General features: G+C 39.7%; 1 protein-coding gene across 6 annotated transcripts in view; it reads right to left on the reverse strand.

Annotated features, from left to right (window-relative positions):
• nr3c1 (nuclear receptor subfamily 3 group C member 1) overlaps positions 1-11,781 on the reverse strand; it is a 53,593-nt gene extending 41,812 nt beyond the window's left edge. For 2 of the 6 annotated variants that reach the window (XM_023962106.1, XM_023962104.1), the window contains exons 1-2: positions 11,320-11,780; positions 8,762-9,966 (exon numbers count right to left, since the gene is read on the reverse strand). In XM_023962106.1, coding sequence (XP_023817874.1) covers positions 8,762-9,966; positions 11,320-11,337 — 1,223 coding nt within the window. In that variant the 5' untranslated portion in view covers positions 11,338-11,780. 6 annotated transcript variants of the gene reach the window in all.
• Between the last annotated feature and the right edge of the window lie 1,081 nt (positions 11,782-12,862).

Here is a 12,862-nt window from a genome sequence, read left to right on the forward strand (position 1 = left end):
TGATTCTTTTATTTTTAATGGCCTTCCACTTTGGTGTTGTGCCACCCTTTCAAAGTCTTCTGCCCCCCCCATACAAAATGTTCTAGCTCCGCCACTTATTCAAGACCATCCTAAAAAACACCAAAGTAACATTTGCATCAGAGCGGATCTTTAAAATCAAATGCTTGTTCATTTTACAACCACATCATTTTGTTATGCAAGATTTGTTTTGGTTGTTCAAAAACACACACAGTTTTATCCGATTACTCGATTAATCGATCGATTAAGTGCTAGATTAATCGATTACAAAAAGAATCGATAGCTGCAGCCCTAATAACCACCCAAATAATATGGCCTTTGGGCTTCAGCCAATGCCAATAAGCAGCATATACTATCATTGGCGTATGAAAGGTTTCAGAAGCTTAATTTGAAAGAGGATTGGCAGTTAATAAGTGGCAAATTGGAAGTAAATGCTAGCATCATTTTGATACCAGTATACAATATTTATTCCAATTTCTCCTCAAAGCAGGAATTTACACAATTACCCAAGAGTTGTCTGATTCAGCTTCAGGGGGTGAATGTTTGTCCTTACATTTACTATAACCTTGCTTTAGTAAATCATTTACTGGCTAAAGGAAGCAGACTCAGCCTATGTCTTGCAGTAAAACCGATTATATAGCTAGTTGTACATCGGGCTCAAAATGCAGGCTTACATTTGATCAACATTTTGTTTGGTTTTACTTCTTATTTGATGGACAGTTTAACAGTCTACTTAACTTAAAGAGTCATTAATGTCATCTGACAAAAATAAGCCAAATCAAACTTTTGAAACAGAATTTATTTAAAAACAACCAAAAATGTATATGGCGTAAACTGTGGTTTTGTTGCTTTTTTTTCACATCTTGAAAAAATAATGATAATAATCCACTCTTTTCAAACCGCTAAAAAAAGGCGTACATTTTTTGACCATGCAACTGTACTTGTGTATATATTTTTTCATATTCTCCTGACCTCCTCCTTAATGCAAATTAAAAACAAATGAAAAACACTAGAATTGAAGATAATGAATAGTTGTAAATTATCACAGCAATGTGGTAGTTCTATATAACAGTATCTTGTTGCCATATTTGCATGATTTACAAGGTGTTAGCAGCACTAAAGGAATCTGAGAAAAGCAAAGTTTTATACTGTATATCTATTTCAGTATGTGAGAAACTCAGATCCTAACATTACCTTTAGAGGATCTGAAAAAGACCTAATCTGGGTCCTGTCTACATTTATATCTGCTTGATTAAAGTTGGTAAACAGGTTTATGGAACATAAAATCCACTAAATTATATACTGAGGTTTTACTGGACTGCAAAGCACATAACCTGAGCTTAATCAAAGCATGTTCCCACTTGATCTATAAAAAAATAAAAAATAAAACAAGTATAATAAAAACCCTCTACAAATTATATAACTTCATGGAAAAAGTGACAGATGGTAAGTAAGGATCTTAAAATCTAGATAAACCATGACACAACCACATTCTTTTATATTTAATCAGGGGGAAAAACAGGGAAAGCATTTATAGAAGAATAACAGCTTTAATTTTTTTTTGTAAATCAGCTGGGCAAGTGCTCATAAAGCCTAAACTGTTGGCAAGTCAGGACCTACATTTCAGCATACAATGCAAACAGAGCAAATGTCAGTCAAAGACATCATGTGGAAGAGTCAGACATGGATTAGAGTGAAAGTGGACTGCTTAGAGTTTTTTTTTTTTCCTTAGACAGAATATCATTAGTAAGAAGGAAACAACTCCACTCAACTTCCATACAAATCCAGACATGCTGGAGAATTTATGGACCTGCAGGGATACACAACAACTAAATTGAATAGGTTTTATTCCTCAACACCACTGACAAAATCTCAAACGTCCAAATGTATGTTTTTGTGCTTCGTTTTGAAATGAAGGCAAGGCATACAGAAGACTTAGTAGTGAGTAATCAGTAAAAATGTTGGATTCTAAAAGCATCATTAATCAAACTAGACATTACTCAAGAATGTGCCTCTTTAGCTTAAAGCACAAAACGCTGCAATTAAAAACCAGTTTAGCACCATGACTTGATTACTTCTCACTTCAAAGAGCCTGGTAGACTTTTGAGCCTCATGCAAGTCAACACCCACTGCTGTGAGACTAAGAATTTGTGCATGCTAACAAGGACGGGGATATATTTGCATGTTTTCCATCAAAATATGTCATTACTTTCACATCCCCACCCAACAACTTTCTATGGGAATAAACTTTAAAGTAGATTTCCTATAATGCGGTTTCACAAATATTATTATAATCTAATTTATATTATTTTGTTGTTGTTGTCATCATTTTCCATACAGTAATTTAAAAGGAGACCTACCTCAATAACAGTTCTATAACATACTTTTTTTTTTTTTTTTTCTTGACATCGTCACTAGCTTGCACCACAAAACAGCATTTTGTGGTGCCAGTTTCCTTCTTGCTTAAAAAAGCAGCTGTGATGCAATGTTACATGGCCTAAAAAACATGCATCATGTCCGTTGCCTATGCCCCTATGATTGCAAACCAACCTGCCATGAGTTTCTCTTCTTTAATTAATACAATTATCGATACAAAATAGTGAAAAAGGGTAGAATCCGCAGATTGAGCAAGCTACCACAGCCTTCAGATCCAACACTTCCTGCTTTCTGACTGAAATGTTGCCAAACATAACAGGCTTAATCCTCTGTTTATTAGGTACAGTGAATAAGTCCAACCATTGCTAATTTTATGCTCTTTCCAGGACGTTATCAGGTAACAGTTTAGAAAATGAATCCATCATGTGAACGCGGCAACAGAAGCCCTGGAGGCTTAGAGGTTACAAACACTTGCCATCGTTATTACCACACATACAGTTGTCCCAAGTTCACTTATGCCACTAAAGAAAGCAAAGCATCGAAATGATGAAAGGGGAAGTCAAAACACGCGTGCTTACAAAAACTTTGAGCTGTTCTGTCATTTCGGATGGATTACTAAGTTTACCACATTTTGCATCACTTCAGTTTTCACATGAAAATAAAGAAAGTAAATTACTTTTTGCTGAAACTAAAACAGGCATTATTTTTGTGTCACTGAAAATCAAAGTGTTCCAGGTCATTCAGTAGAGGTCAACAAAAAAGAAGGTTAAAAAAAAAAAGAATGAATCATATGATCAGATTTTTGCACAAATAAACATCGGTAATTCTTCCAACTTTAAATCTGAAGTACTGTAGCTGAAAATCCACAGCAAAACCAAAGCATCTAATAAAAAAAAAACGAACAGTCTGACCTGACATGTCCACCAAATTCAGATCAGAGGTCAATATGTTTGCTGTCAAATGGACTTACGCACTACTTTGCATTATGTATAACAAAAAGCATTTTTATTTTTTGGGTCAGTTTATAGATATTTTTTTCATGACTTGTAATTGCTTTACACATTTTCTTTTTTTGCTGGCAATAGGAAAATATAAAGACAACAGCTGGCTGTGTGCTCTCACTGCTTATGGGTTTGGTAATGTTTGCTATGATACTACATTCCATATTCTTAATGTTATCATTCAGATCCAGGGTGTGTGTGTCTGTGTGCACAGTCATGCACAATGTATGTTGCATTTCTTTACTAGAAAACTAGTCTAATTTCTAAGGTCCTTATCTGCAAAGTACACATTAGTACACACAAAGTACACATTAGAGCTGGTCAACAAAACTAGGCAGTAATGTGTTTAATGCCCAAAGTAAAACAATACTGCTCAATATGATTATTGTATAAAATTATAATTGAGAATCCTTTTGTTTGTTTGTTGACATCAAGTTGTTTCTTAAATGTACAAAACCAATTGTCTGCAATCTATTCTATTCCCCATGTGGCTGATTAAACAGGCTTTCATATGGGCAGTCCTAACATCAGTGTAAACAAGATGAGTGACACCACAACAGCCTTAAAAAAGAAACAGCTTGGGTGCTGAGAAGCCTCAACCCCCTTTGGATCTCTGAACTTCTGTGACCCTAACTAAAGCCAACTTCAAAGAATGAGCATAATAGGCCCCACAGAAGGAGAAGAGCCAAGGCAGACGAAGAAAAGACACAGTCAAGAAAGAAAAACCCTTGCTCACAAAAAAAATGATGAGGAAAAAGGCTCCGACCTCTGGTAGTACTTAAAGGATCTTTAAACAAATACAATAAGAAAATGTACATAAATAGGAGTTAACTGACATTCAGGAACATTATTTTTATTTCTTTATAGTGTTTTATTATTTTTTTTCAGTGGTTCCAATAAGCTTTAAGTCGAACAACAAAAAATGTTAAAGCCAAAATATTCAAGCCCTCAACTAAAAGCCAACCCACACATAATAACAAATAAACACAGACCATTAAGCAGGTACTTAAATGCAGTAATTCTGCTTGTAAACACTGTCTCCATTGTCTAGGAAAACATGGTTGTGAATGTGTATTAAAATTCTACTGTAGTTTATTCCAACACATACAAGACAGAAATCCCACTGCGGTTAGGACGAAGAAATGATTCAAACAGTATGACCACAGCACTAAGGCTGAATAACTTCTGGTCTGCTTCTGCTGGTCATCTTCTGCAGCACAACTTGCACTGCTAAAACCTACAGAACAGCAAAAACATTTTTAAAGTCATAGTAGGCCTGGGCGAAAAATCGATTGAATGACTTAATTCCAATTTTTTGTTACGGGCGATTTCAAAAATGACTAAATCAAGTTTTTGTGTAATAGCGCATTTTTGGCTCCCCAGAGCTTCCGTAGCGTTAGTTTCACATGGCGGTATGACAATAAACAAACAACAACATCATAGCACTGCGAAACAGCAAGCGACAACAACGGCTATTGGTGAGAATGGGAAGTTTGTTCCCAAGAAAGGAATAAAATCATCTGTTGTTTGGAACTGGTATGGGTTTACTGCCACAGACGTGGAGGAAGAGACCCCCCCACGCTGCTACATTTGCCTAAAGCCCACCACAGTCAAAGGCAGCAGCACCACAAACCTATTCCAACACCTGGGGAAACCTTTTATTACTGTTCTCCTTCACTCCGTAACACAAAACATGAAAACCCCAACACATGTGCACGCTCTCACTCATTGTCGCGCGCTCATTCCTCTTACACAAGCAGTGTGCTGACACACACACACACACATGCAGTCATTCTACAACACCTACATAGTTAGTTCATTAGTTAGATAGTTAGTAGTTAGTTGTTACTGTTATTTGTGCGTTGTAATTATTACTTGTACCGATATTCATTTGCGACGCGGCCGCCGGAAGATTTTGTGTTCGGCGGTGTTGACCGCAACTCCCGCTGCTTCATCAGCGCGGTGATCAAAAATCCCACACCATCACAGCTCTAGTTTATATCTTGTGGGACACAAAAAAAAAATGCGACTTCTCCAGTACAGATAGCAGAACCGCTGATGTCAGATCACCGAAGCGGTCGCTTTGCATATAGTCAATGGTACCAATATATACCGTGGGGAAGACGGGGTTTATTAATTTAATTAAAACCTTAGACCCCAGATATGAGCTGTATTGCTAATCCTTTAGAAAATGGTGCTACTCTCAAGGTGAATGTTTGTCTCCTTTTAGTCTAGACTACAAAGTGTGACTTAAAACACAGCTGGGACTTTGATTCCAAGAGTGTGTTCATTTATTTATTACTCATCTCAGAAATGGGGGTTACATTTGTCTTGCGTTTGATTAAAAAAAAAGGAAAATTTGCTTTTAGTTGTCTGCCGTTTGTACTTACTGCTTTCCATAAGTGGGGGGGGGAGGGATCGGAAATCTAATTTAAAAAAATAAAATCTGAGATTTTATTTTTAGGCCATATCGCCCAGCCCTAAGTCATAGTTAGTTTCATTAACAAGTTGTGTGTGTGTGTGTGGGGGGGGGGGGGGTATGGCATGTGTGTGTGTGCAACTTTTGCATAAATCTGTGAAATGCAGAGAACTCCAAGAGGGTGATGTGGAAAAAATGTGACTGACAGTGCGAGGGAAAAGGGGCAGTGGAACACTGCAGCAAATCTGTACACGTGGCCAGTCGGTGCACACACGTGTGTGTACACACACGCAAACACACAGAGGGGCAGTTGTCAGTTCTATTATGGCGCACACACACAGACAAAGGCAGCACAGCAACAGAGAAATCTGACTGAACTTTGCACTATTCACACTCTTATTAGTAAAGAGGTTTAGTTTGACTCCAAAGGCGGGCATAAAGCAGCAACATGTGAAGTTAAACACCTACTTTACAAAAAACAAACAAGCAAAAAAGGATGCACTTTTGAGCTTTTTTACCCAAAAATGAACGTCCTCATATTTCAGTGGACATAAGCACTCGTGAGTCTATTTACATTTTAATTATGCAACAGGAAAGTTCAGCCAAGTAATGTGATGTATCCAGAATGTTTTTTGATTTATGATGAAACCTCCCAAAATACCGAAAGGGCAAGGCTTAGTTAAAAACAGTACTTGGCTGGAAGAGAAACACACTTTTCTTCACGATTAAAATAAAGAAGTTCATCCATATGTGCAACTTTTTGTGACATCTCTATTACAGACTTAGTATTTCCCCTATTGACCCGAAATGTAATATATATTCTTTCTTTCTTATTCACAGCTCAGCTGTGTTTGTCACATCGATTGTATATGAGAAGTGGACTGAGTGAGTGTGGCATCACCCATTTAAAACGGGTTTGCTTCCAGCTTCAGTCACCAATGTTTTGCGATACAGACACCTCTATGTTGGAGCCAGATAACATCAGTAAGCACTGATTGGTCCAAGTCAAACCTGGATCGACATTTCTACGGCGACCACTCACGCCAATCAAAAGTGAGCTTGTTGCATAATCCAGAGAACCGGTCAAACATTCGCAGCAAAACAACATACTCTTATCGAGGCATTGTCGTTGGCCAGTTTATAAATGGAAAAGCTTGAACAACAGAAAAAAGGGGGGAAAAAAATTTGTATTAGGAAAAACGTAATAAAGCGAGATAGTTCGTTCTGACAAAAAATGATAGCCGAGTAATTTCCTTAATAGAAGTCTATGGGATTTTGGCTTCCTGGAGCCAGCTGTACTTCATATTCCTTGATAATACTAAAAAAGAAAGATCCCATCTGCAAGAATTTTATTTAAACTTTTTAGCGTTTCAAAGGTTTGTCTTCGTATAATAATCTGAGAACCCCTGCAAGAAATCACAAACCCTGCTGATGCAACAAAGATCTTGCCAACAGGAAGTCAAATAAAACAAAAAATGGCAGTCTTTAGAAGAAGAAAATCTTGCTGGAGTTTACAAAAGGGCTGCAGAGCAGAGGGGTTTGCACATGTAAAAATAAAAATTACAAAAAAAAAAAAGAGATAGAGAAGATTAAAAAATACATAGTCAGCAGAAGTGCATAAATCTGACAGCAAGAAGCCAACGGTAGCTGAAGGCCTTGTAAATCTATCACTTGTCATTGAGCAGGCTGAGCAGAACACCTCATGGATTTTAAGAACTTAACTGAGTCGCAACGTTAGCCAGAACTGATCAAACACCATCTTGTAATCTGCCCTTTCAAACCACATGCAAGGCGGCTGTAAAAACTGAAAAATAAATCTCTCTTGCGCCGTTCCACTTCAGAGCTCCTCCAGTTATCAGAGAGTGGGTCTACGCTAAAACAAAGCTTGCTCAACAGATGCCTCACACAGGGCAGCACACACACTTATCTTTCTTGGAGGAGACTGTTTTTTCTCTTTCATTAAACAACACTCTTCATTCTCAGAATATGTACCAAATTTGACTTTTCCAATGAATCATGTCCTGTATGAAGACAGGTTTACGCAACTTCAAAATCTTCATTAAGAAGAAGAATTCTTTTCTGTACAGCACAATCGTGGAAAAACACCACATGGGAGGAGTTTGGACTGAACAGTGATTGATGAGTAAATGTGTTCAAGAACATTTTCCCAATCCTTCAACAAAAAACAAGAAAAAAATCAAGAAACTAAATATTGCAAACGCTTCCTTCAGGCTTCAGCATCCCTTCAGATGCAGTTGAGAAAACGTATGGTGTTCTCTGGAAACTCTTTTCAGTCAAGAAAATCTTCAGGACTCCTTTTCAACAAAGCAAACATTCCTCCTGACATATATGGTGTGCTATCTTTTCTAATAATTTTATACAATAATTTATGCATTCGCTTTACAATTAAACCTGTGGGATTCCTATAATGTGACAAAATGTGGATAAACTGAAGGAATGTGTGTCCTGCTTTGTCTATGTTTTGGAAGAGATAAGCAACAGTTGAATTTTACTATGGGGAGGGGTGCTTCCCTTACAAAAAAAAAAAAAAAAAAAAAAAAAACTTAGAAAAACAAACATTTTCTTTCTGAAAATGGAACTGTGCAGAAAGATTCATGTTGAAATGAGAGTCCAGGAGAAAGATTTTGATGCCTTCCTTTGAATTCAAACAAGCACAGATATGTTTCAGGGAACAGCGCTGCAATAAAACATCTCAAACTAAACACGTGGAAAATGTTACTCAGACCAACAAGTGTCGTCTCGAGCAGCGCTGACTTACAGTACACGCTCTGAAAATCTGGCACGCCATTCCAGTCTCCACTTAAACACAGCAAATGCCTTCTACACCCAGAATTACAATCTCAATCATGACATGGTTGAGAGCAAATGTCAGATCTACCACAAGGACCAAATCAAAGAGACAAATGAAGTCAATCTAAACACTTACTTGGAAAAGCTGGCAGGGAAACCTGGCAAGCCTGAGGCAGAGGCCAGTCCATCACTGCTGCTGGGTTTTCCAGGTGACTCTCCGTAGCCTTTTCCCTCAATCCACCTCTCTCCCAGTAGGTTTGGGTATATGCCAAAAGGCTTCTGATCCTGCAGGGTGACCGTGGAGGGTGGACTGGCTCTGTAGGGGTAACCAGATCCAGCACCCATGCATACAGGTGAGGACAAGGAGCCTCCCCCTTCACCTCCGTGGAGGGAGCTCATGCCACTCTGGAGACACTGTGACTGGCAGTAACTGTCCTGCTTCTCCTGCTTGACCACCCCAGGGGTCCGAATGTGGATGAAGTCAGGATCCTTCTCCTCCTTGATGACGACACTTGAGAGAATTGGTTGAAGCTGCTGATGGTGAGTTTGAGGCTGCTGGTGCTGTGCCAGGTGGAGAGGAGGCTGCTGGTGTACTTGAGGGTGTTGCTGCTGCTCTGTGCCGTTTACACTGGTAAAGTTTGCTCCATTGCCCATGAGAGACTTTGTTTCCTTCAGCAAGCCACTAGGAGAATCAACGCTAGCACACTTGCTGTCTTGCAGGAAGGTATCCAATTGTGCCACCTCTGAATCCAACTCCAAGGCATTGATTTCGTCCAGCGAGCTTGTAAGGTCCAGGTCTCGCCAGATCTCTGCATCATCGATCAGGGGAGTACTGTTGCTATCCAAATCACACTGTCCACTGTAAGCTCCAAAGTCTTTATCCATATAAAACATCCCCTCCTGCTTGATGTGCTGTGAAAAAAGGTCAGGCAGAGGGAGGTTGCCCAGTACAGACCTGTCCGAAGCGCTGATGACACAGGTGGGTGCCTGCTTGGGATCGGAGATACTCTCGCTCACCAGCGTCAGGTTTTCCCCCATGCTGAATACATTCTGTTCTGATTTCTGCATTCTGATCAATTTATCTCCCTGTGCTTCAGAGCCCTCACATGGAATAGTATGCTCAGGAGGTTCAAAAAAGCCCCCAACCTCCCCCTGGCCTTTAGTTCCACCTTGTCCATTTGGGGCCACAGAACTGGAACCGGGCAGATGCATCGCGGACTGGAAGAGTAAATCAGATGAGTCACCAGTATCTCTGCATGCTTCGGGTCTTATCTCGCCATATGAAAGGCTGCCGCCTTGATTACCATTGAGCTTCAGTTCCCCTTGATCCATTTCTTCATTCTGAGAATGTCAGTGGGGAGGCAGAGACAAAAAGAAAGAAGAAAAAAAAGTCAAGCAAAGTACAACACAAAAAGCACTTAAGAGGAATAAACCGTAAAGTACATTAAAAAAACAGATTATACAAAGCAACAGGTGGCAACAGCTGCATGAAAAATGTCATGGAACAGTTCAACAGTACAATCCTCTTTTCTGCATTAACTGAGGCTATACTTTTCAAATCAAGTCATCTTGCCGTTGAAAAAAAGAAAGAAAAAAATGGACGAAGTAAAAACAGCAGCCATGATCAACAGACCCCTTGTACATCCACACTCAGGTGGATGATCTGAATCTGAAACAGTTAGAAGCACAAAAGAGAGACCATATAGCAATCAGACAGATTAATACTGTCCTAGGGGTATTTAATTGACTTTTTGGCTTCTTTTTTTTTTTTTTGCTAAACTAGCTAGAATTGACAGACAAGTCCAGGCATAACTTGCTTTGCAAGATTGCTCCTCTTACAGTTTGACATCTAAGAGATTAACCTACTCTGAGGCCTCTGGGCATTTGCTGCAGGCAAGGACAATCTGCCTCCGTGTGAGAGACGATGCAAATTCACAAATCAAAACTTTACAGCAAAATCAAAAATAAGAAAGCATAAAACTAGACTATTTAGTCAGGCTTCTAGTGTCGGTTAGAGTAGCCCCGCCGTGTTACCGCGGATGTGAACATAGTGGTTCAGCTGTGATCAGTCCGATCGGTTTCATTTAGTCAGCAGCTCATAGCGCCGATTTCTGTGAGCGGCGAGTCGCACTAAAGTCCTACAACAGCACTGGGGCGCTTTAGTAGTCTCATAATAAATGTTTTATGTGAATAAAAAAATTAGGCGACTTTATTTTACGGGTTGCGAACTTTAAACGGAACTAATTTTTCTTGTTTCACCAAATTAAATAATCCGCGAGTAGCGGTAAAGAAGCTGGTTACGTTTAAGCGGCTTTATTTTTTAAATGAGTTGTTTCAAAAGAGCTTAAATAAAATAAAAATATCCCCCGCCACCTTTAGTTTGCTTACAAAACTACTACAGAATTAGTGCAGCCTGTTGGCTAGCATGTGAAACTACACTTTCGCACCCACCAAAACTACAGCCAGGGGAACCGACTTACCACTGATAAGTTCGTATCTTCTTGCTAGCTGGAAACTCATATAAGATCGGTTCTCGTGTAGCGCGATATTTTATTTTTTAGACTGTACCATACGATAAGTCGCACTGTATAGACTAGAGGTCGCTTGTTGTCGGCCTACTACAGCCACCAGTTTTGTAAAATTCTGCAAAAACAGATAAGTCCCTCCACCTGAAAAAAGTAGAACCTACCTCACCTGTTGTGACAAAAACATGCACTCCGGGGGTTAGGTCATCTTCCGTCAGCCCAAGTTTCGGGAGGGCAAATAAAGTGAGAGGAATGACGCAATTTCCCTCATACGAAGACACTTCAAACACTTAAGCTAGGTTGTGAATTATTAGAGAATGCGCAGCGGTGCCCTTCTCCATTCCATACGGTTGGGAAACGGTCTCTGCGGTATTTCGAGCAACAATGTCGCTGCTGTGTCTGTGCGCCGTCTCGCGGATCCGTCAACAACTTTTCATGCGCGTCACCGGCAGAATTAAAAAAAAAAAAAAGTAATCGAAGAGTCAGTTGCTAGAGCTTCCCGGGATTAATCCGCGTTACTCGTCAGATCAGAGGCGCAGCGTTCGCTTCTTGCTCGCTAAAGCCATGAGTAAGTTAAAGTTATATAATACAGCAGCGGCGAAGTCAAGACAGGGCGTTCAGTTTGTGAAATTAGGTCAAGCTTCCGGAAGTAAGATCTTCATTTCTTCTTTGCATTTTCAAAATAAAACTTCTTCAGTGTTACATTGACACAGTGAGCCTTTGAAATACAAGTTATTTATGGAAAAAAAATTATACTTCACCTCGAGTTTTTATCATAGACCCGAACTGACTTTAAAATGTGGGATTTGTTTGTAAAAGAATAAAAGAGTGAGCTTTAATTTCGAATCAAACCGGAAATAGTTTATTTTTTATCTTTCTGCACAGAGCCACTTGACACAGCCGTTTGACACTTGGCGGTGAACGCCCCTTTGCCCAATGAAACGCTCTCTGTGTTGGGGAATCTGTCAAAGTGCGTCACCTCTAACCCCAGAGCCTGCTCCGAGCATTGGATTGCGGAGCAAGTTATTCGTAACCTGGGTTTGGATCGACAGTCACCAAACTAGGCGTGCCATGAAGGGAGCTATTTAGAGTTTGAGTATGTGCACGGTAGATGAAGTCAGTTTTCCCCCCTGATGATTCTGCTGTTTGAATTAGAAACCCCCGTTTACTATTTTAGTGTTGTGTTAACAATCAGGGGTGGGTTCCTGATATTGGTTTGCAAACTCCTCACTAAAGGAGACCTGGAATTGTTAAACATGTCATGTGAGACACGACACCTGCCCTTCATGACCCATTGTATTGTTTAGAGTTCACATGGTTTTTCTTACTAAACAAGAATGAGGAATGCCTGCAGCATCTGGACATCACAAACAAAGAAAGAAAAAAACCTGAGACCCGTGTATCACTAACGAACCGGTGAAGGAAATAGAAAACCAGATTTGATGGACAAGCAACATATGTTAAACCACATTCTTTTTTTGAGAGACGCTCTTCAAACAGTCGACTTGAGCGCTTTCAGGTTGTGTTATCTGTCTGGCCTCCAGTCCGCCTTCTCAACAATGTATGGATAGAATTAGTGAGCTCACTGTACTCTTTGTATTAGAGCTTTAGGAGGGGGTCAAAGGGCAAGCCGACAACTCTGGAAACCCGAAGCTTCAAGTCAATAGCTAACCTCACTGGTGGAAACTCCCTACATAGATAAGCAACTCGTG

This window comes from Oryzias latipes, chromosome 14, assembly GCF_002234675.1.
Source record: "Oryzias latipes chromosome 14, ASM223467v1".
NCBI classification, from domain to species: domain Eukaryota; kingdom Metazoa; phylum Chordata; class Actinopteri; order Beloniformes; family Adrianichthyidae; genus Oryzias; species Oryzias latipes.